The 24,265-nt window shown below is 31.4% G+C and overlaps 3 protein-coding genes across 11 annotated transcripts; all 3 read right to left on the bottom strand.

Moving 5' to 3' along the window:
* Positions 1-457: 457 nt before the first annotated feature.
* On the bottom strand, positions 458-18,861 carry LOC112451927. 9 transcript variants are annotated; one of them, XM_025011837.1, is made up of 28 exons: positions 18,514-18,861; positions 15,283-15,792; positions 14,685-14,999; positions 14,418-14,589; positions 14,060-14,326; positions 12,537-13,757; positions 11,727-11,876; positions 11,406-11,546; positions 10,500-10,925; positions 9,639-9,730; positions 9,399-9,547; positions 8,935-9,045; positions 8,336-8,680; positions 7,864-8,078; positions 7,671-7,783; positions 7,434-7,575; positions 7,199-7,299; positions 6,579-6,754; positions 6,104-6,390; positions 5,701-5,908; positions 5,379-5,562; positions 5,100-5,312; positions 4,682-4,807; positions 3,054-3,218; positions 2,736-2,885; positions 2,381-2,612; positions 2,128-2,319; positions 458-1,789 (listed from the first exon to the last, which is right to left on the bottom strand). In XM_025011837.1, the coding sequence occupies exons 1-28, from the start codon at positions 18,544-18,546 to the stop codon at positions 1,653-1,655; spliced, it is 6,573 nt and encodes a 2,190-aa protein (XP_024867605.1). In that variant the 5' UTR covers positions 18,547-18,861; the 3' UTR covers positions 458-1,652. The 9 variants fall into 9 exon arrangements, with proteins under 9 accessions (XP_024867605.1, XP_024867601.1, XP_024867602.1 ...); XM_025011833.1 differs by lacking the exon at positions 18,514-18,861 and adding an exon at positions 17,012-17,187; XM_025011834.1 differs by lacking the exon at positions 18,514-18,861 and adding an exon at positions 17,012-17,187 and having other exon boundaries at positions 3,054-3,215.
* A 287-nt stretch (positions 18,862-19,148) lies between these two features.
* LOC112451936 lies at positions 19,149-20,156 on the bottom strand. The gene is made up of 2 exons (XM_025011861.1): positions 20,018-20,156; positions 19,149-19,435 (listed from the first exon to the last, which is right to left on the bottom strand). The coding sequence occupies exons 1-2, from the start codon at positions 20,102-20,104 to the stop codon at positions 19,274-19,276; spliced, it is 249 nt and encodes an 82-aa protein (XP_024867629.1). The 5' UTR covers positions 20,105-20,156; the 3' UTR covers positions 19,149-19,273.
* Positions 20,157-21,250: 1,094 nt separating this feature from the next.
* On the bottom strand, positions 21,251-23,338 carry LOC112451926 (cytochrome c oxidase assembly protein COX18, mitochondrial). The gene is made up of 6 exons (XM_025011832.1): positions 22,527-23,338; positions 22,302-22,439; positions 22,056-22,203; positions 21,853-21,974; positions 21,626-21,736; positions 21,251-21,536 (listed from the first exon to the last, which is right to left on the bottom strand). The coding sequence occupies exons 1-6, from the start codon at positions 23,082-23,084 to the stop codon at positions 21,339-21,341; spliced, it is 1,275 nt and encodes a 424-aa protein (XP_024867600.1). The 5' UTR covers positions 23,085-23,338; the 3' UTR covers positions 21,251-21,338.
* Between the last annotated feature and the right edge of the window lie 927 nt (positions 23,339-24,265).

Here is a 24,265-nt window from a genome sequence, read left to right as displayed (position 1 = left end):
ATTTTATATTTATTATAACGTTTTATAATTTTATTATTAGGTATATTATTATGATAAATCGTTATAACATATTTCCCAGCGACACAGATTCGGGCCATTTTATGCCTAAATTAAGCGAATTCACAAGTTAGATTTAATATTAATTTCCATATTAAGCGCGCATATTTTTGATCGACATTCCCTTAAGTCTTAAGTGATATAAAGTCGTAATTACATACGGCAACATACGGCAGGTAGGATATCTCCTTTTAGAATTCTATGAACAATTCACCTTTTGTTCATTATCTCATAGCAAACATAATTGATGTATTTAATATATCTCTAATTATTTTTTTTCTGCATACGCACTGAAAAATGGTATTACGGCAAATTTCAAACGGCAAATCTTATTTACAAGATTGTTATTTAAGATCATTAATTTCTTGCCAAGAAAAAATTATAACAATCATGTACCTAATAATTTATAAACTTCTTTTTATTCGCAAACGTTTGTAAACACAACAAAAATCGATATGATATACGCTATAACATAAATTGATATGACATACGCTAAATATGAAAGTTGGACTTTCAGTTCTACAAAGATTGCACCGAAAATGATGATTATTGATGCATATAAATCTTCTAGCATAAATGTTGTTAGTATCAAAAATACAATACATTTTAAGCAAAAAGCTGAAACGAACTTTTATCGCTATAAGGTATCCTTAAATTTTTTGTAAGAACTTTGGCAAAACATATTAATCTAGCTAGAGATTTTGCAAAAGAATAGAGAAATATTCGTAGAACTGTTTAATATGTATATGTCTTCTCTGCTTGTAAATTCTTAGATTTTTGCAAATTAGCGATCATGACTTTCGGTACAATCTTCGTGCTAAAGTATAAGATAATCTTTCCAAACTTTATATAAAAAAATATATATTGTTTCTTGATATCGTGATATTTTATATACTAATTATAATGTTCTCATTGGTTTTATAATCATATGCCTTTTAAAAAAATCAATGTTGTAAGAAATAATTTAATAAGCGAACAATTTTAGTTTTTGTCTGATCTACTCTGATGATAAATCAATCATTAAATAGCGTAATGTTATTCACTATAGACAGCTATATAAGTTTACATTGAAAACATAGCCTTCTTTTCGCAGCTATATGTATCTTCCATTCAATTTTTATAAATGCCATCCGTTGAATTGTCACCTTGGACTGAGTCACCTCGGATTAAATATATTGGGACTATTGTACATAAAATAGGCTCAATCATGTAAAAGTCACAGAAAATCAACAATTACAATTACTGTAGGAAACAAAGATGTCTTACGAAATAAACTGGAAATTAACAGAATTACTTGGACTATTTTATTGTTATTTCTATATTTTATGACAGATATTTACGAAGTACGCTACACGCGTAAATGCCAAAATAAATTATAAACAAAAGAATGGACAGAATGGATATATTATGTCAAAATAAGTATTTTATTTACAGGCAACGATAAAATATTATCATTTAGAATTATCGTTAATATACATCGGTCCAGTTATCAATTTAAAACCAATTTTTCTTAAATTTGGTTTTGCCATTTGTAAGAAAAATAATAAGATGCACGAACATTCATGTTTGATCGAAAATTCTTTAATTTCGACATTTTATCTACCTATTAGCGATTCCCTAATTTTTTGATCGATCCAACGCCGATAATACGCTACGCGGACGTAAACTCCAGGTCTGTTCGCTTTGCCGCAATGTTGACCCCAACTAGTTATCCCGTATAAACTGAAAGCTCCTAATATAAAAGAGAATACAAATTTTAACAGTGCTGTCACAAATAAAAATATTAATTTAATTCAGAATATAATATTTTCTTTTTAAAAATAGAATTTGCAAACTTTAATTCTCGAGTAAAAAATTATAAAGAATTATATTCTTTCCAGATACAAAAATTTTTATAATATTTTCTGAATTTTACTATTATTTGCCCATCTTATATATAAATATATTGTATTTTTACAATTCTGACTGCAATCTATATTTATATTTAAAAAATTTATTGTTGAACGTGGCCCGTCGTACATAATATGATTTTTCATTATGATTAATTTATTGATTATATTTCAACATTACCATTATGGTAGCAGGCTAAAGGGCCTCCAGAATCGCCATCACATGTGTCGATACCCTCATCAAGAAATCCAGCGCACATCATTCCGTCGCTTATGGCACCTTCACCATAAACATAACTAGCTCGGCAAACTGACTGATCTAACAAGGGCACCCAGCCATATCGTAAATCCTTTGATTGCGCTGCAAAAAAATCTGAAGTGTGTGGATCCTACGAGATTCAGTTTAAAGTAATTCTCTCCAATATTTCACTTACTCGTCTTGCCTGTTTCAATACTGCCGAATCCGCTGATCGTGCAATTCAATCCCGGTGAATATTCAGTATTTTCAGACGGTAAGCAAATTGGCATGATATCTTTGCCAAGCGGAATGCCCAGGCCTTTAAGTAGAACCAAAGCAATATCATTGTTCATCCTATGACCTTTACGAAAGTCTTCGTGCACGTAATAATCCTCGATATTGGCTTCCACTTCCGTTCCTTCGTCTATCTGATAACGTCAAACACAATATAAATAAAAGTGCAATGTCTGAATTGTTTAACGAATATATGCATGTAAATATTTTTGGGAATTTCGTGGTGATATATAACTATATTTACTTGATTTACTTACATCCGTGTTATAATCTCCCGCACGTACAAAATAGGTGCCTTTGTTGTAACCTTCTAAACAATGTGCCGCTGTTAACACGTGTAGAGGTGATATAATAACAGCACCACACCAATGATTTGATCGACTGTGCCCTCGAACTCGAATGCTGGCCTAAATATTATTTAACAATCTCTTTGTATCACTAATATCTCGCTACGCATCTGATCGCAATATTTATTTTAACATTAAATATAAAATAACTTATAGATGGCAACAATTCTTCATTAATTATCGCAAAAAAATTAATCTAACATTTTCTTTGCAGTAAAAATGATTTACCTGCCAGGGATAAGTGCCTTTTGGGGCAATGGAGCCATGCACTACTTTTTGAAATATTAAGTCTCCATCGTCATCGAAATCTTTGGCGCGCTGACCACAATTTGACGGAAGTAGCTCGTTAATGCTTTGTTCCGGATGTTCTTGGCTGTTTATCCAGTATGGCTGCTTAATAAGAAGGAATGTCGGGAAATAAACAAACAAATCATGCATACACATGTGCATATTATAAAGCTTTGTCTATTTTGAGATTGTTATCAATAATTATTACGACTTATGTCAAGTCATATTTTACCGTACATTTTTTAAACAATTAATCTTTAGACTTCCAAGATTATTTGCAGAACATAAACTCCCAAGAGTCCCAAGTGGAGCGGAGATTTGTCGGAGAAAAAAGTAGTATAAGACTTTTTTGACTTGATTTGATTTTCGCATTTAAGAATATGCTGGTGCAATAGTGCCCCAACTTTTATAAACATTTGTGTACACATGAAAGTTGCAAGGAGATTTCAATCATGTGGAAATTGCATACTCATGTGGAGTGGAAATGTATAATTATACATAGACCTCGTTATTCGAATCAAAATCCCGATGCGGGATCTCGCTTTTTGCGTCGAAATTGTAAACCCATGTGAAACTATTTTATATTAAGAATAATCGTTGTACGTTCAAATAGAAGAAAATTGGAAGTGGCGTATAATGAATAAATACTTAAATAATGTTTATTTACTGGACAATGTAAATAGTAATCTATTTATTATCTTTTATTAATTATATAGTTTGTTAGTGGATATATAATTATTGTAAATAATTGATCAATTCTTTCAGAGTAATTATAAAGACGTTTAAACACAAATTCTAGCTGCTATGCATATAGTCACAATGTTCTTCTTTGGTTCCACAACGAAGTATTCCATCTCGCATGTTCCGCCATAAACGCACAATATTTTGTAAATGCACATCAGTTGACAGTTATTGGATCTACAAAATTCTCTGATTAAAATGATTGAATTCCTCACTTTTTAAATTATGATATGCACGCTAGCAATCACTATAAATTATTATTCCTAAGGCAATGCGACGACAAGAGTAACATAAAGACTGGCAACAATAGAGAGATGAAAGCTTCTAGTGTAAGTAACAAATATTGGTAAATCCTACAGAAAGTCATACAAGCTCACTATTCTTATATATATGTTGTTCAAAAATTACGTACATACATTTTATTTCAGTTCTTTTGTTAACAACTTTTTAATAAACAACGACCGACGGTTAAAAGTTAAAATCTTTTGTACGTTACTTAGGAACACGTCGTTTACAACACATGTCAAGGTTAAGATCGTTGGGAGGTAGGTCCGATAATATAATCTAACGATTTATCAAGATATTAATTTGAAAAATTTATAAAACAGAACATTTTTACATAATTATAAAAAAAAATTATTTTAAAGGAAGAGTACCTCGCCCCATTTGTGAGTTGAAAAGTTAAGCATTTTACACATACTTTTCTGTATATAAATATATCAAGTTCTAATATTATTGTAAAACGTATTCCAAATGCACAACCGAACAGATGATAACATTTAGTCTCAAAAATTGTGATAAAATGAATGAAGATTTGTTTTATTTACTTGGGCATTGTTAACATCTCCAGGTGAACAAATTACACCTGCGTCCTCGTTATGATCGCAATTATGTTGACCCCAATGATTATGTTCGCATCGATATAATTGCGATTCGTTTCCATGACAGAAAACCTATTTTGCAAAAATTAAAAAAATTATTTTAGAATATTAATAAAATATCGATTAAAAACAGCTAAATAATTAGGAAATTGAAGATATATTAATTAAATATAAGGTATATATATTTATAGAAATATTAAATAAAGTAAGATAAATAAGAATTAAAAAATTAAACGAAGGAAAATCTCAAATATAAATATAACTCAAATGTAAATTAAAAGATCTTTTACAACAAAGATTGTTCAAGTAACAAATCTCTTTTTGCAAGAAATAAAAAATTAAATGTAAGCTACAAATGTAATACTTCATCGAGCCATATTGGTCCTTGGCCAGGCCCAAAGAAACCATTTTTCTTAGCTGTTGCAATACCACCGTATCCCAAAGATCTGCAAATGACTATTGCCGTAGCATTTGTGAAATCATCATCGCACACGGTACCCCACACGCCATGATGACGCACTTCTACCCTTCCTTGCATAAGATTGCTGCCATTCACCAAGCGCAACTCAAACGGTGCCTGAAACCGAAATCGTATAAAAATAAACAAGTCTATCTATTTTTACTTTTCTCTCAACTCTCTTACATCGCAATGTTCCGGATTCTCATCGGAGTGATCTGGACAATCGACCACCTCGTCGCAAATAAAAGGAGTCGGTATGCAAGTTGGACTATTGTCGCATTTCCAGTAACCCTCCTGACAAGTGTTGACCGCGGTCTTGCAGATGACTCCAACAGCCTCTTCCGGTTGACAATTATGAACTCCCCATCTATAAACGGAAATATAAATACTTTATTTAGCTCTACCAGTTCTAGTAGAATCGTTATTTTAAGCAACGTGTAGCGATCGAGTGTTAGAAGAAATATTATGTTACAAGAAATAAAAAATAACATCTCAATCTTTTTACCCGTTAAAATCGCATTCCCGTAGTGTGGTCTCGTTTCCGCGACACTTCAACTGATCTACCATAAATCTCGTTGGTGGATCGAGATTTCCATAAAATCCACCCGGCCTAACTTCTAAAGCTCCAAGATCAAAACCAAGCTCTTTGCAAATAACATCAGCATTGATTATACCAAAGCCGTCGTCGCATACCTGTCCCCAATGTCCTAGAACTGTTTGACAATGTAAACATTGATTAAAATTATAAAACATAGAAAGAAAAGAGAAAGAGAATAAAATAATAGAAAATCAATAAAAATAATAAAAACCTTGTTGTATTACTCTAAAACATACTACATTATATATTTTTATCTACTTTATTTACTTGTCCACCTTTTTTTATATATTCTTACAGTATATGTACTTACTTTTGACTTCTATTCGACCCTCATAACTATTATTTGCGCCAGCTAAGCGGATACCGTAATCAAAATTTTCAGCCGTGCAGATACTCTCATCGCTGCGATCATTGCAGTCGTTTTTACCATCGCAAACTTTTGTTTGATTTATACACTTGCGATTATCGCAAATATACATGCCATCACAGTTCACGCTTCTCTCCTTCAGTTCGTAATAATCGAATTCTTTGTCTGGTTTGAGTGCACCAGTCAACCCGATGTTACTGTTACTCAATAAACACACGTTGCCATCCGATCTAAAACAGAACGTACAGATGTATTTGTAACTTTATTAATTGTACATCATACACAAAGATAATAATTAATCTCCATAATCGATGTAGATCTCAGTGGACCTATTCTATAACTCTCAACGACAATTTCGTTGTCGTTATATTGTCGTTTAGTTTAATAAATAAAAATAAATAAAAAAATTTTAACAAACTTATGGTTAAATGAGCGACAAGTAAAATCAGCTTCTTTGCATCTTAAAGCACAGGTTTTTAAAGGTGTGTTCAACCATTTCTCCATATCGTAGCCCTCAAGTTTATGTTTTGCAGATTTTTCAAAGAGATTCAAATCCATTATACATTTTCTTTCGTCAGCTCCGTTTGTACAATCCTAATAAATAACATTACATTAAACTTTATAATAATTATGTTATCTACTCTGTATTGCTAATGTCGTTACTTGAGTAAAATAAACGATAAACACAATAATGAAGTTATTAAAGAACTAAGATTTTTTAAAAACATAGAATTTTGGTAACCACTTCAAGTTATAATTCGTTTTGTCAATACACACACATACATGCGCTTTAAAATAGAAAAATAAAGAATTACAAATTATATTTTAGCTTACAACTTCACACGCACACATATATTTATTACAAATATTTCTATTAACTTAAGATATACATATATATGTATATTCTACAAATTAAAAATTTGCAAATAAAACGTTTCTCGTCTTTAAATTTTCGTAAATAATTGGCATCTGTTACATGCTATATCGATCTGCTTTATGTCAAATTTTGTGTATATTGTATAAACGTTTATATCTCACCTCCTCTCCATCGCAAACCCATGGAGAGGGAATGCACTCTCCTGGAGTACATTCAAAATGTTTAGATTTGCATTGGCCAGTCAACATAGACCGTTTGGAATCTAAAAAAGAAAATAATTAATCGTAAACATAATGTATATTACACACAATCTTTATTTTGCCAAATGCCATCACTTTCTTCATAATTCAACTAAAAAGTTTCGGTTAGTAAAACGAAATCATATCAAATCTATACCAATATTTCCACAGGCAGGAATATCGCAATATTCACGCTTTCCAGTTTCTGTGAAGCACCACGGCCTCGATTCCTTTATCGGATTAGGATTTCTGCAATAGTTATGCGTTTCCAGTCGATCTCGAATTTCTTTATTAATAACCTACGATGATAGAAATTAAGTTGGACTTTGATTTAATCAACAGCATATTTCTTTAGATATACATATAATACACATATACATAGAAAAGTACCTACATTTATACGTAAGTGATGTGCGATTCTTTCATCGGCCCACGGAAGACATTCATTTCCTGATATTGTTACATTGGCTTTGCCAGTGTATTGATTTCCTTTTCCGTAAACGCAACCTAGGCAGGCAAATATGAATAAGTAATATATTTATGTTATATGTATACATTATATTTATTCAATAATTCTTTAATAATACCAATATCATCATAAGGTCTCTTGCAAATAAAAGAATGCCCTTTCGAAGTAGTTGCGCAATCTTCAGTGTCCCAGAAGAAATAATCTGTGTCACAGGTCGATTCGGGTCGTTCGTGGCACGAAAATTTTCGTTTCATCACGATGCAAAGAGGACGAGAACCCACCCATGGTGGTTGTTCCGTATCGTTCATCCAGCCAGGCCACCATTTTGTAAATCTAACAAAATATTTAACGAAAAATTCAAAGATATGAGAAAATAATTCTTTTGAATTAATTTACTTTTAACAATCAGAAACAAATAAATGCGCGTTAACTCAAAGAAGTTATAATTGGCTTAATTGATAAAAAGAGAAAAGCAGATCAGTAATTTATCTTATTAAATAGCTAAAGATGCAAAGATATATCTAAAAATTAACAATAACAGAAAATATTAAACAAATTAAATAGAAGCTATAATATTCTGAGAATCATACTTGAATTTGGCATGAGCAGACTCCGCCCAGAGCCACAAGGTGCGACTCATGCTGGCGAAACCAAAGCCGGAAGTCATAATCGAGCTAACTTCCGGATACGATTGCAACAACCACTCCGAAATGAAGTTATTTTCCGCCTGGCTAGTGATGTCGATGAGGCGTGCATTCCTTCGTTTGCAGTGTTCCAATGCTTCAGCATGATTAAATCCGTTATCTGGACCAGCTAAATGATAGCACTGTCCATTATAAGGTACTTCATCCTTGTGACAATGTGCGATTCGATTGGGAGTACATCGCACACCAATCGCATCTCTATCCACGCGACACTCTTGATTATGTGTGAATCTAAATTATTATCATTCACGGTACATTTTAGCGTAATGATCTTTGCTACAATTTGCTTCGTATAAAAAACATTGTGAACAAAAGATGGCTATAAACTTAAGAGACGAAAAAAAAGGAAAAAGTAATAATTACCAACATTTTATACTATAGTATTATTATTATTATGTGTGTATAAAAAATCCAGATTTTTATTACCTGATCATCTTTATTTAATAAAAGGAATATTTTTAAATCTTTGATAACTTATGTCTTACTTGCACGACTGAAATCTGGTTTCATTGCCGAAGCATGTTACAGTGTTTGCAGCAATCCAAGTTGGCATCTCATTGCGATTGTTTCTGCCTTGCCAAGCCATTTCTGCGCCTCTATAATAAACAAAATAATCCGTACAATAATACATTTTCCCGTTATTGAGTTTTCCGTTATTATACGGATATTTAATAAATAAAGTTGAATTATCAGAGAAATCAGAACTATCAGAAAAATTAGTATGATATAAAAAAATAATTATATGTATATACATATTTAGGTAAGAAATCCATTAAAAAATATATATATACAGATATTGTATCGTTAATTGTTTTTACAGTCGTTTTATGATATTGAAAATATCTACACACATGTGCATAGCTAAAATGTGTAAATATAATAATATAAATACTTTACAAAACAATTCCAACACAATTTTTAAGCTATAATAATTTTTCATTTTCTATACCTGATATACCCGAGTTGTCTACATAAAATATGAGCTTCCTTTAAAGTCCAACTATTTCTGGAATCGCATACAATGCCCCAACCGGGTAGCACACCTTGCACCTCAACATAACCATTATTAGGCCCAGAACCGCCTCTCAAACGAATAGTCTATTAATAATATATTAAATAAAATATTACTTTTTATTATATATAATTAAGATTAAATTTTTTCAATTTATCTTTACATAAATGTTCTCACCTGACCAGATATAGGCGTTAATCGAACAGACTTTTCCGAATGAATCAATGGATGTACTGGGTGCACGTAATAAATTGGGAATGGAGGTTCTTCTAGAATAAAATTAAATAAATTATTTGTTTTACTTATTTTATTTGGCTATCATTTTATTTAAACAATGTAATATATAATAATTTATATTGCTATGTTGTTGGTGCCATGTATATATTTGACATATATTTACACAATTATAGTTTTATACATTAATGTTTCCACAAAGTTAATTAAAGTCATGCAAAAGCATAAGAAAGAAATACATGCAAAGGAATAAATCTAAGTTTATAGCTAACCAACTTGTGTATAAATAAATGTAATGTATAATATATAAATATAATAATATAATGCATAAATAGTATATAATAGTAAAAATAGGATAGTTGTATTTAAATTTTTTAATATTGCATATCTATATAAAATTATTGTATAAAATAAGAATATTTAGTATGAAATACGTATTATAAGTAATTTGAAACGTTCAATAAATAATAATTTGTAAATAAAAAAATTTAAGTCGGTTTATATTATTGATTTTAATTCTAGGTTCATAAATCTAACACTGCAATACTATTCTATGCGACAAAAAATGATAATACCTCGTCAGATCCCTTGCAAAAGCTTAATTTAAACTAAAAAGTTTATTTTATTATTGCATGATACTTTAAGCAGCATAACAATGCACAAGAAAGCAATTACGAGAAAGCTATAAAAAAAAATCATTGAAGAATAACTTACCTATATTATTTATCTTTTACGCGCGCACGCGAGTACTTATTGCATAGATAAAAACATATAAATTTGTATCAAATTAAATCATCAACTTACTTTCTTGAAACGGAGCTGTTTCGATATTAAAAAGTTCGAGATCGGTATTTTTTGGACCGATTCTCATAACGACAGACGAAATCGTCGTCGTCTCAGTCTTATTTTCGAAAACCAGCCTAGGCTTCCAAACATTTTTGTCATCCAATACATCTATGTCGTAATCATTTATTTCGGGTTCTATAATATTCGGAGGTCTCAAATCTTCATTACTTATCTCCGTATCGCTACCGTTCCAATGATTATCTTCACGTTCAATTAAATCACTAGATAAGTTGGAATCGCTTATGTTACCAGAACTAGGCAACTCTTTTTCTGTCATAGTGTTTCCAAACTCCCGTCCTCTTCTTGACAACTCGGGTTGTTTGTTTGGGATTTTTTCTGTTGTCGTCATCAGCGTCGTAAAAAACGGTGTATAATTATTTTTATCTGTTAAAAAAAAAACAGCTTTAGCTAAATGTTTAGATGTAAATTGCTGTGAAATTCAAGCGTACAATTATCGTCACTTTTGACTAAATTATTAAGCTTAAGCCTAACCGCACACAATCAATAAAATAATAATACAATTTCTAGCAGATAATTAGTACATAACGATCTCTAATGCATATTATATTAATGATAAGTAACTACCAAACTGCCAGTTTCTGTCAAAATAATCAAAATTTAAATGAGAGAGAGAGAGAGAGAGATTTTATAATATATGTATATAGAAAATTTGTAAACTCAAATTAATAACTAATATAGTGTTAATAAGTTAAAGATAATTGATCGTTAAAAGGAAAATCAGCAGGTAATATAAATTAATATTAAGCTTCATGGAAGAATAAATTGTGACGATCAAATAAGATATATATTAATAAAGTAATAAGTAAGATATACTATCATTCCAATTCATAGGTTTTTGAGTACTATGTGATTGCTGGCTCTTCGAATGTCCTTGATTATCCTCAATTTCTTTCGTGATGTAATGACCTTTCAAGCCATTTGCATTAATATATATTCCATTTGGATAAAAGTTTGTTCTCGGATATTGAGTTGTATTCTCAGATTCTGCGACAAATTATAAAACGTTATGAACGTAACTCTTTTAATATTTTATGAGAATAATATATAAATTATTTGAATATTTTTTATATATCATCTATATAGAAATTTGCATTTGTGGTATGTATTTACTCTCAAGTAAATAAACAAATATATAATTTAAAGATCATAAATTCACCTACGAACCTAAGTTTACTTGATTCTTTAAATTTAACAAGACATTTGTTTTTGACGCCCACTCTGCCATTTTTGCATCTGTCTTTCTATCAACCGTGCTTTGCTGATATATATTATTTCCGAATTGCCGTCGTAGTTTATCGTCTTGACTAGCCATGCCTACGAAACATTAAACTTTCTCATTCATATCTAGGTATACAAAAAATTTTATGTCAAAAATACTCTTTATCTGATAATAAGCTACGTAAAATCCTGTTATAGATTTTTTTCTACAGATTGGTTTTTGATTAATACTTTTGCATGAGTAGGTTTACTTCTTTTATTATTATCATCGAAGTTCACACAATATAATAATCGCCACTTTTGGCGCGTGCACCATAGATTGACCATCTCTCCGATGTAAATATTTTATTATATTTAAACATATAATTTATTTATTTACTTATCTTATTGTATAAATTTTCAATTTTTCACTATTAATTTATAGAATACATCATGCAACATAATTTCCATGCATATCTCATTATATTTCATGCATCATAACTGTTAAGAAGCACCGTTATTTATATGTATATACTTGCATTGTTTCAATGATATCATGTTGATATAATAAAACTTGTGTACACACAATTCACAAAGTTAATTCATGCAACGTGCAAATATTTGTCAATAAATTTGGCAACAGCATATTACTTTAAATTGTATTATTAACTTACTTTGTGTATACTAATTACTACAGACTTCTTTATATTTTAATAAATATACTATATATATAGTATATTTATTTTATTAATATATATAAATTAATATTTTATTTACCTTGATCCCACGGACGTGTCTGAATTTCCGGCTGTACTTGTTGATTTTGCTGATTATACCATGTACTCGGTTTAAAACTAGAAGATCTATTTGGCTGATTCCAAGCGGTATTTTCTTGTCCTGCCCAAGCAGGAGAAAATCTATCTTGTCGCGATTCATTCTGATTCCAATCTTCAGCAAATTTATTGCCACTGTTTAGCAAAACATTTCCAGCGGGTGGAAAAGTACGATTGAAACTGGGATGATAAAATCTTGGATTCGTCCTACTATAATCTTGCCTATTTGGGGACAAATCATGATCGGTCCTTTGAGTAGTTGGCAAATCACCTTTAGCAACGCCAAAAAACTTTGTTTCGTTATGTTTATTTAGAAACTGATTACTGTCTTCATTGTATCCTCTAGGAGGAAGATATGATTGAAATCTTTGATCTGTTTCGCTCGATGCAGCATGTTCGGAATAATGATGATCGTAATGGCCGGAATCGTGATGGTGGTCGTGATGAGAAGGCCAATGACTATCACCTGCATTTGGAGTATATCCTCGGTATCCTTGATCGTATCTTCGATCGCTAGTAGTAGCAGTAGAGCTATCTAAGTTCCAAGTTGAATTTACTGGTGGATTTGACATAGGTCCATAATTATGATAATGATGATGATGATGATGATGATGATGATAACCGGGAGGATAGTATCCATGATCATAACGATGATCTTGATTTCCATACTTGTACCACGATCCTTCTGGACGTACAGAATGATAAATTCGTTGTGCATTTGGATCAGTTCTATGGTTTTCCGCCCATTGCCTATCCGAATGATTTTGAAATTCATAATTACTATCAGAGGATTGTCTCAAATTTCCACTACTTGGTTTCCATTCTGGACGATATGGTCCATAATCTTGATATCGGTTTTCTCCATATACATGGCCGTCACTATTATGATAATTAACATTGTGCTCAGAACGATTATAAAATGGCCTCGGTGCCATTGTTGTCCACGTTGGTATCCAAGGTGAGCTTGAAGATGTTGCAAATGGTCTCCAGGTTGATCTCAATGTTGGACTCATTGTCGTGTTATATTCCGATCGAGGAAAATGGCCACGGAAGCTAGACGTATGATTATAGCGACTTGGATTTGACTGTGATGTAGTACCTCGAAATCCAGCAAATGGAACCCAAGTACTATCCTCTGTCCTGTATACTTTGTCATCAGATTTATCTATTAAATCAGAAAATTATAAATTTATAAATATATCTATTACAATTATTTTTAGAATATTTCAGAAAATATTAATTAATAATAAATTCCGTAAAAAATAATTTACATATATAATCATTTGATTAATGATTGTTTGATTCATATTTAATATTGATCGTTAGAGTAATATATAGAATTTGTCAAGATATGCTTTGCCAATACATCTACAAATATATCGCACTTAATTAATTTCTTATTATTATGGCTTACTTTAAAATGCTAAATTACTAAAATTAACAGTTTGCACTATTTGTTACAATCACCTGTTTCTGTTTTACAATTGGGTACGTTATATGGCCAATCACAGACCGTTGTAATAGGATTAAAAGCTGTTCCAGGACCACAATCCATCACATAAGTAGCACCGTTTGCACATTGAAGGAACTTTTTGCATGTCTCCGGATGGGGCAATAGTCCGGTGAAATCCACAGGACACGTAATTTTTTTAACTTCAATATATTGCGCTTTGTCGTGTTCAGATTTTACATTTGGAGGTGTAAGTGGAATTTTTTCATCAGATTTAAAAATATCTGTATAATAAAACAGATTTAAATAAAAAATGTTTATTACACGATAAAAAAAACGAGTTATTTCTTCTAGTAAGTAATCACTTAATGCTACCTTCGCAACCTTTTACATTATGCGGCCAATCGCACACACCAATAGCAGGGTTGAAAACCGTTCCAGGACCGCAATTCATAATATAAGTTGCACCGTGCGCGCATTGTAAAAATTTTGTGCAATCTCCATCATGTGGTAATAAACCGATCAAATAAGGTGGACATTTTGGTTCCTGTATCAAATACCAAATAAATAGATAAAGTAGAGTGAAAGACAAAATTAAATTTCGATTTATGATAAATAATGATACATTTTCAAAAAACGCACTTGTAATTTTTGTAATTTTTGATTAATTTGGAAATCAGAATCTGGCTCCCTGAAATACACGGATTTGTCTTCGTAGCATTTTACTTTATGCGGAAAATCGCATTCCAGAGTATCAGGATTAAAGTAAGTGCCTGGAGCGCATGGTTGGAGAAATGCACGACCCTTCCAACAATTGACGAAAAATTTGCAATCTGGTGGATAAACAAATTGCCCTGTAGAATTGTCATCGGGACACTGAACATCCAATCGAGAATTATATCGAGCCACTTTGTGCTGTGATTTTTGTGAAAGAAGTAAATTTTCCTTTCGTGGTTTCTATGTAAAAAGACAAAGCCAATATCAATATAACGCAAACATCTAATAAATGTTATTAAGTCAAGATTGAAATAAATTTAAAGAACTTTCAGATGTTTTTCAAGTTTTTTTCTAGAATTTGATCATATAAATTTTTTCTTTTATTTAGAACTTTGAGATCATATATAATATATAATATGAAACCATCTTATGTGTGTCAATAAAGATATATTGAATGGAATTATTATATTATGTAATCTTGATTATAAAAAAATTCTGCTTAGAAACATAGAAAAAAAATTACCGTGCTGTCAATAGCTACACCTTCGTACAAATCCTCGTGCGTTTCTTTGGTCTCGTCGTTTCTCGATGGATGCTTATGCTCAAAATCGATCTCATTTTGAGGCCGACCGCGAGTTCCATATTTTGATTCATCCTTAAAATGTCCGTAATTTTTATCAGACTCTGTCAAATCTCCATATTCAAAAGGAAATTTCAGACTTTCTTGTTGCTCCAACTTATCGAATTTGAAATTGCGCTGTTGTTCTGGGATTTTTTCAGGAATTTGTTCAGAAACTTGCTGAGGAATGCCAATTTGTGTTCTCTGTTCAATTTCGCTATCCGAAGCCTTTCGCCAAGGGCTCCAATTTTTTATGCCAGATTTGGGTGTAATATCGTCTTGTGATTGATACCATTTTGAAGTAGGAGATGTTGTTTGAACACGCGGTTCCTTCTCGTTGTCAGTCGAATGCCAAGGAAGCACCGATTCACGACGCTCTGGCGGTTTCGTAGTTGTCAATCTTGGATCATAGATCTGCAATGATAATAGAAATCAATAGAAAAACATCAAACATGGTCTTAACTTTTATTGTTGAAATTAATATACAGAACAAATCAATGTTTATGTCAAATTTTCTTATTTTATTAGCGTGAGTAAAATATTTATATACTTTGAAATTAATAATAATATAAATAGATATATTTCTTTTATTTGATTACAATAAATGCAATAAATTATGTTTGACAATTTCTTGAATAATTGCTTTATTCCTTAATTTTTGTTGATAATCACATGTATTTTATTTCAAAAATTAAGATTTGAGCACTCAATATAAATTAGCATATGTGATTTAAATATCACACCTTCGTTTATAATTATATTATTTCCGTTTATATCGATATGCACGGGGATATATAATTATTTATTTCAAATTACGTTATACTTTACGGTAGAAAAAGATTTAAACATAATTTTTAAAAGTTTTAGTAATTTAATTAATAAATATTCAAATTAATATTATTTAAAAGGACAGTTAATTATTGTACATCGTGTGCGTATGCAAAAAAAAATTATAATGTTTTACATCACAGAAAAATGTGCCTCGGAATAATTTAGATAAATATAAAAATAAATTAAATGGTCATATCAATATTATTATTCTCAATATTATTATATGTGACATGTAGTAAGTTCAAGTTAAAAGAAAATACATTGATGACACACATTTTCAGTCTCCGTCTAATAAATTACACATTTCTGGAGTCTGATTGTCACATCTGGTACTTGGTAAATTTACATTAACGTTTCAGATATGTCGTTATATAACAGAGGCGATCAATCAATGCAAATATTTTTTAACCCAATTCATTAGGTTCTGGGCTCAAAACAGCACGCTATTATATATACTATATATATTATTATTACATTGATAAAGAAATAAAGTATATATTTTTATTTTTATCAAACAATCAATTTGAAATTAAAGTAAGTTTTCTCGCTCTATCGATCTTGGGAAAAATAATAAAACTCTTGCATTTTGCAAATTCAAATTTTCTCGTACACATTATTATATACATATAATAAACATTGATACTTTTGGTAACGCCAAATTCTTTTTATTCGAATTTTAGCCAGCCCAGTCCACATTTAAAATATGATTCTAAACTTTCTAAACAAAAACAAAAAAAAAAATTAAAATAGCTACATGTATCACTAAAAGTCACTCTCGCAAGCAAACAATCCCACCACATACCGCGGAAGAAAAAACAGGTACATAAATAAGGTAGAAAGCGATGTAGAAATAACTAAAACACGGCGTCATTTTCGATACTTCCACGATACACCGAGCATCGTACTATACTGATCCTCGTCTCTTTCTAAATTCGCCGAGGTTGAATACTGATCAACACCGTCTTAACCAGAAACAGATATCAATATACTCGAGGAAACAAGTGCTCTGATTCATGGAAATCGGAATGTTATCACTTAGAAAGGTCGAGGATCATCTCAAAAGATAATGAAACAGAGAGAGGAGAAAAGAGTTCTCTCGGCATGATGTGTGCTCACGCACACATACATAAAATAGAAAAAAAGGATGCCGACAACCATGAGAGACGACGCAACAAACGAACAACTGCAAACAGAACTGTTTGCTAATTAACGATGAGAGCGAGCAAACTTCTGCTCGTTGATAATTAATGCACGCCGGCTTTATAAAAGGACCGACACGAGAGACACAGATAACATGGAATGACAAATGGATAAGATAGTTATTTCATTCGATTGAGCTCCCTTTTAGAATCTCGTCACGGAGAGGAAATACATTTACAATATATTGATGACCTCAACATCATGTTTTACAGTTTTCGCGGAAACTTAAGCCTGATCTACAATGTGTTCTTTGCTTCCTGTTTTCTGTTCTTACTTCTTTGCGACTATCTCGTATTTCGCAATTCCGTCGCGTAACGTGATGTTTCTTGTCTCTTCTGAAGTTCGTCAATTTTTATCTTGGGTGACTGAGAACAAAAAACATCAGAGTCGCAAAAAGGTAAGAGCAGAAAACAGAAAGCAAAGAACACATTGTAGATCAGGCTTTAAAGTCGCAGCTAATACGGACCCGCGTCGGTGGGTGCAAGTGGGAGGTAACTGAATCGAAAACGTAAATGAGCTGACACGTCTCCAGTTTACATTTACCGCCGCTACACATTATATATCTTATAATATATATATATATTATATATATTATATACCTTCCAGGTATGCCGACACCGTGTAAAAATTGCCATCCTGTGCAAAAAAATAATACACAAAAATCTATTAAATAATGTTTTTTTTTTTAATTAAGTATTAGACAGTAATAAAAACAGTAATAAAACTATAGCTTAACAAAATAATAAAATAAGACAACTCATATTTTTAAAACTAGATACATTTGTTTTCACATTTCCATGATACAATATAAAATCATTTTAATGAATTTCACGAACTTCACTCTTTACTCTCTTGGTTGCAGCGAAAAGTGATAACAATGTAACAAAAGCAATGAGATCAGCAAATGAAACAACATCATATTTCTGAAAATATTTAGGCGCTTACAAGAACGTGATCGAAAGATTGTGATATTTATTGAAAGTCGCATCATAGTTTGGTGGGATTTGAGTTTCTCCGATGTCAATCGTCACCGCGGAAACATGCGTTCTTCCTGACGTATGCCATATATTGTAGAAATATAGACGAAACATAGGATGAATTTACCTGTAAAAAATCGATCATCTGTTTAGGATGCATAAACGAAAGTCACTCTCGCGTGTGATACTCTTTTCGCGTCCACGCGTCAGGATGTCTCTTTGATAGTCGCCTATCACTGTTCCTTGCATCTTGCATCGCATCGGTGTGTTTGCTATTATAAGTGACGATCGATGACGATAGATATCGCATAACTACTTTCGATGCTCGCCAAATTACATTTCTGCAGTTCGGCGACTCAATCAATGTCAATCTACGTGCGAAAATAACTGGAAAATAACTTAATAACGTTTTTATTTTTAGTTGTGCTACTTGTAATATCTTATCCCTTACGTAGTGCATACGTGGGTCTACGTCCAAGCCAAAGTGATATCTGCTCATAATTGTAAAATTGCAAGCCTGCCAGAAGATATTAAATTTAATAAACGATGTTTATCAAAATAACTATAAAATCGTCAATTTTTTAAAATGTACTTTAAGGTAGCGAAAAATAGCGTCGAACGTGACAGACCTACGTATGCACTTAAAAGGTACCGAAAAAATGTATGTACATTAGAAGTTATTTTTTAATTAACAACAGAGGAATTGGTTATTACACTAATGGCATGGAGTTTCAATAATAAATAGAACAAGCATAATTTAAATTAATATTATAATTTTATTTGTACAACAATGTCATAACACACAAGTATCTGTACAAACCAGGAATGGAATTTTTCAAAACATTTTTGCGTCTTTGCAATAGCTCCTCTCTCGTAAACTAAAATTCTCAACCACGATTACCACATCCTGTACGGTCTCTCAAAGGATAGTCACAAGTACCTATAGCCGGATTAAATTCTGTTCCTCTACCACAGCTCATCACGAAGCAACCACTCGCATCGCATTGTTGAAACTTGCTGCAATCGTTCGGATAAGGCAATACAGTCGCCTGTAAATAAACAAATCATTTATATTCATCTCTTACAATTAGCTACGATAAAGAAGAGAGAATATGAACAAAGGTGAAATATTTTATTCTATAAAAAGCTGGTACCAAAAACTATGGAAATGGAAGAAATTTTTTGTTATTAAATAACATAATCACAGCTTAACTATACATTTATCTTTACTTATTATTGTGTAATCTATTATATAATCTATTATTTTGTAGTGTATATAAATAAAATCTACACTACGAACCATGTTTAACAATTTTATGCATGATTACGTAATTAATTATGGATTATTGATATTTATCACAATTAACGATAGAAAAAGACATTTATAAGCGTATTATTTGGAAATGGGGGGGAGCGAGAAAGTACTTTACTATAATATCAAAAAATTCAAACAAATACAAAATGCAAAATATAACTTACTTTAATTAAATCAAACGTTTTTAACTTTCGCTAAAAGGAACTCAATTGCTTTGCTTCGCTCTCATTCGTATGAGCGATTGACTTTGACCGACATTAATCTTTCTAGACTTTCTACACATTTAATATTTGTTATAATTATAATATATACTCACATCTGATTGTGTCAATACAAATGGTGCTGTACACAGTATCAGGCAAAACAAAACTGCGTGAGACTTCATCTTGAAAATGAAGATCATTCTTTGATCGCGTTAATCGTCGTTTGACTCAACTTAATGGCTTTGCTTCGCCAAGAAATCGACCTTATATATAAAATCTTCGATAAATACGATTAAGGAAATGTTACATTGCTATTACGCAGATACATCTTTCCTATTACGTTTCTTGTATTCTCATTATCTTTAGTTCATGCAAAAGGGTAAAGGTTACGCAAATCAACATTTCTCAAGCGCATCAACGGCAATATCTAAAGAAGAAAAGTGCACCTGCTGTCGCAATAAAATTTTATTTGCTTTATTACATATTATTACAAAAAATGCCCGAGTATTTATTATAGAATATTGTTTCAAGCAATTATATATAATATAATAAAATACAATTCGTAAACTTTCCATATAATGGTTAAGATACATAAAAAAAACTTGAGTTGTTTTACAAATCTTTTTTTCAATTTTGTAGATTTCATCTTTTTACTATCATGCGTATATATTTTTGCGGCTTGTATCTACAGATAAAAGCCTTCGTGCATTTCATTAGATAAAAGTATAATTTTGTTGGAAATTTGTGGGAAATTATTGCAAATAATTATTTCTTCGATAATGTACTAATAATGCACATAATGACAACGATTTTGTTACATCCTGTTTCTTTATGAAACTATTCTTTAATTTACTTTTTATCTCCAAATTTTATTTAAATTTTTTTTTTTAAATTGTGACAAATATGTTCAAATATGTAAATAGAATTTTAAAAAACATTTATAAACGTCATACATATCCTACAAAAATTTATAATTGTTAACACAATTGTTTATTATTCGTACAAAATTTTATTTTACAATAACCTAAATGTCTTAAATATATATTAGATATTATTTTAATTCTTTATAAATTTATTTATTAATATTTTCTTAAAAGAAAAGACCATTTCTTAAATATGTATGCGTGTTCCTTATTCAAATATATCGAAATTTATAACCAAATTTATAATCTCAAAAAAGACTATATTTGTCCTCAATTACATATACAAGCTGTTTAGACAAGTGATATGAGATATCGGAACGTATATCCAAGATGTGAGTTTACAAACAAGAAAGAAACTTATGCATATAAGTCTGTTCGTTTTCGCTGCACTTCTGAACTAGTGCAATAAGTTAGAATTAAAGAAAATAGGTATATTTGTTTTATTCTAACTTATAGGATTAATAACTTACAGGCCTTGTGATTTATTTGTATAAGTGATTAACGAAACATATTATATCTTTGGTGGGATTTCCACTTTCCTTTCGAAACGACATTTAGCTGCTATTTTGTTGCGTAACCCCAAGTATGGATGTAGTGACTCGGATGTAGTTATAGGCACTTTTGCAAAACGACGTAACTTCGGAGACAACAAGATTAGATTTTGGAAAAGACCAAATGCACTACTAGTTGCCCAATACAAGCTCAAACACTGTAAAAAAAAAAAGTATTTTAAATTATTTCTTACGTAAAATTATTCTTATAAAAAATTAGTTTATAAAAATATTTTTTGAAACTTACCGATGGTACAGACATAGCAATGGGGATCATACCAATTGTAACAACTCTGAAAAAATTGGTCAAGTATCTCTGCCATTTCGTCGACTCTTTTACCCTACTCATACAAGTTATCTGTTATAAAAAGATTATAAAATTAGAATGTGATATAAAGATCTAGAATATAATTAATTTGTCAGATTTGTCCATAATATTCGTAAATCAATTCAGAAATTATATTAAAAACTTACTTCTATAATGGCTAAATTAAATAATCCCATTGCTATAGGAAGTACAAAAGGATCTGCTACAGTTAAATTAGATATCCAAAGAAATCCGTCAGTTGTAAACTCCTGATAAGTGGTATAAGCACCTGATAGAAAAAATACATTAGAAATGTATCAATTCTTATTTTTTATTCAGATAATTATTTTATTCTTTTTGTAGTACATACTGGCATCCTGTTTAGGTAACATATAGCATAAATTTCTAATAGACATTGACAATGATATCCACAAAGGTACTTGTACCAGTACCAATAGACTAGCTTTAGCTGGATGGCAATTTTCCCGAACAATTAATTTATTCCATTGTTTCTTTACCTGTAACAAAAATGACAGATATTTAAAGATCAAATGTTCTAGTCGATTGCTCTCGTCAATTCAGAAGTTTAAAGTAAACAAGAAAAAACATTACCTACAGAGATATTGTACAAGGCTGTAGCATATTTTTTAGACCAATTATATTTATGTGTTCCATAATTTATCTCTTTCTTCATCTCTTTAGTTATCTCATCCATTTCATTCTTGAGACTTTCCAATTTTGCAAATATGTATAGCTAAAAATATCACGATAAAAAACGCACGCATATATTAAAAGACTTAAAAATAGCATTCATTACACTTGAAAATATTTACAAATTTACCTGATAGAAGGATAATGGTAACGTCACTGTTGTTCTCATCATAATAGTGGTAAGTATAATGACCGACCACCATGGCAAGCCTGTATAATCATGCACAAACAGTAATGAATCTTGTGCGACTTTAATAGGTGCGCTCTCTGATATTGCTTTGAATATTCCATTAAATTGCATCGGAAGTTGAGTTTCAGCAACAGACTGGATGCCAGCACTTGAAAGATGTCTAATACTGTTATGATACTGACCACTGCGATAAGGTTTATACCCAATGTGTTTCTTTCCATTATATAAATTTATATGGGAAGCAATTTGAGGATGAGACATATACAGAAAGTTGTTCTGTATTCCTGAACTATATTTAACTATGACATTATTTAACGTGGACTGCTGATTGCCGAGGGTCAAATCTTGTGCAATATTTGTACAAGATGTACTATAGTCATTACAAGCGGTATAAGGTAGAGCACTCGATGACATGTTAAAACAAGTGACATTATTAATAGCAATTTTACTGACTCGTTTAAGCCGCCACAAGAAAATATCAAAGTTTATTATTTTCATAATGTCATGAACTGGTCATACAAATAATAGTAAAAAAAAAATCAAGTTAAACACATGCGACAAAGCATGCATAAAATTTACTTATTATTCACATCACATTTTTTCTTATTAGCATATTTGTTTATTATTTCAGATATATGACTATGAGAAGTCTTTTATAAAAGTACTAAGACGGTATCAGATTATTTATTTTTTTTTTTTTTTGGTTTCTGCTCCTTTGGGAAGGAGCAAGTTATCAGATTATTTACTACAAAAGTAAGGTTAAGTGAGGTTAAGTTAGATTAGGTTTGGTTACGATACGCCAGCGCCATTGACATTACCCAATGGATTTCTGACTCACTACATAGCCACGTACATACGTTCGTTTTCCGACACTGCCGATAAAATATCATTCTGTGGTGTTAGATGTTATAGATTTAATGAAACTGCATCTTCGAATATTTCGTCGTTATTAACGGAACGTGATAGACACGGGATGGATTGATTTCAGCACGACTGGCGTCACTACTCATTTTGTAATTTAATTAATTAGTAAGCAAAATTTGCATCAACGTATTTATTCTTTGTAACAATTTAACATAATTGATTGAATCGATAACTATGTGTTTCTCGAAACAATTTTTCTATTGACTTAATTGTTTAAAGGAATTGAAGTGATATAAGGAATGGAAAATGATGATAATAGCAAATACAAATTATTATTTTCAATTTTGTATCTTTAAGCAGTCAATATCATTTCGTAATCAGGCGCCAATTTGACTCGCGGCGTGTCGCGCGGCGGTTACTGTGAAGTTGGCGCGGGCCGCGGGGGGACGCGACCTCACTCTCGAATGCGAATCTTTCGTCGCCGGCAACCCCGGCAACGCTCGCGCATACAGGACGGACGGATCTGTTTGTCGCGGCTCGTATAATAATCGCTAAGCTCCGTAAGCGCAATCATTATGAGCTTCCGTATTCAATGGTGTCTTAGTATTTGGCACCCGCGCGACGTAGATTCGAAGCTCGATCGATACATTGCTTAAGATATTTCTCGCGATGCGTTCGTTCGGCCGAAATGCCCGAAATCTATCGCGCGGGATCATGGTAAAGATGGCGCATCGTGACGTCACTCTCTAATCCCGCGTCGCGACGCGTCGTCGCGAAGTCAACGTCGCGGGTACAGGACGGGCCTATTAGTCACG

This window comes from Temnothorax curvispinosus, unplaced genomic scaffold, assembly GCF_003070985.1.
Source record: "Temnothorax curvispinosus isolate PA1 unplaced genomic scaffold, ASM307098v1 QBEX01002827.1, whole genome shotgun sequence".
Lineage (NCBI taxonomy): Eukaryota > Metazoa > Arthropoda > Insecta > Hymenoptera > Formicidae > Temnothorax > Temnothorax curvispinosus.
Note: the sequence above shows the minus strand (reverse complement) of the source record. Positions and strands in the feature narration are given on the sequence as shown.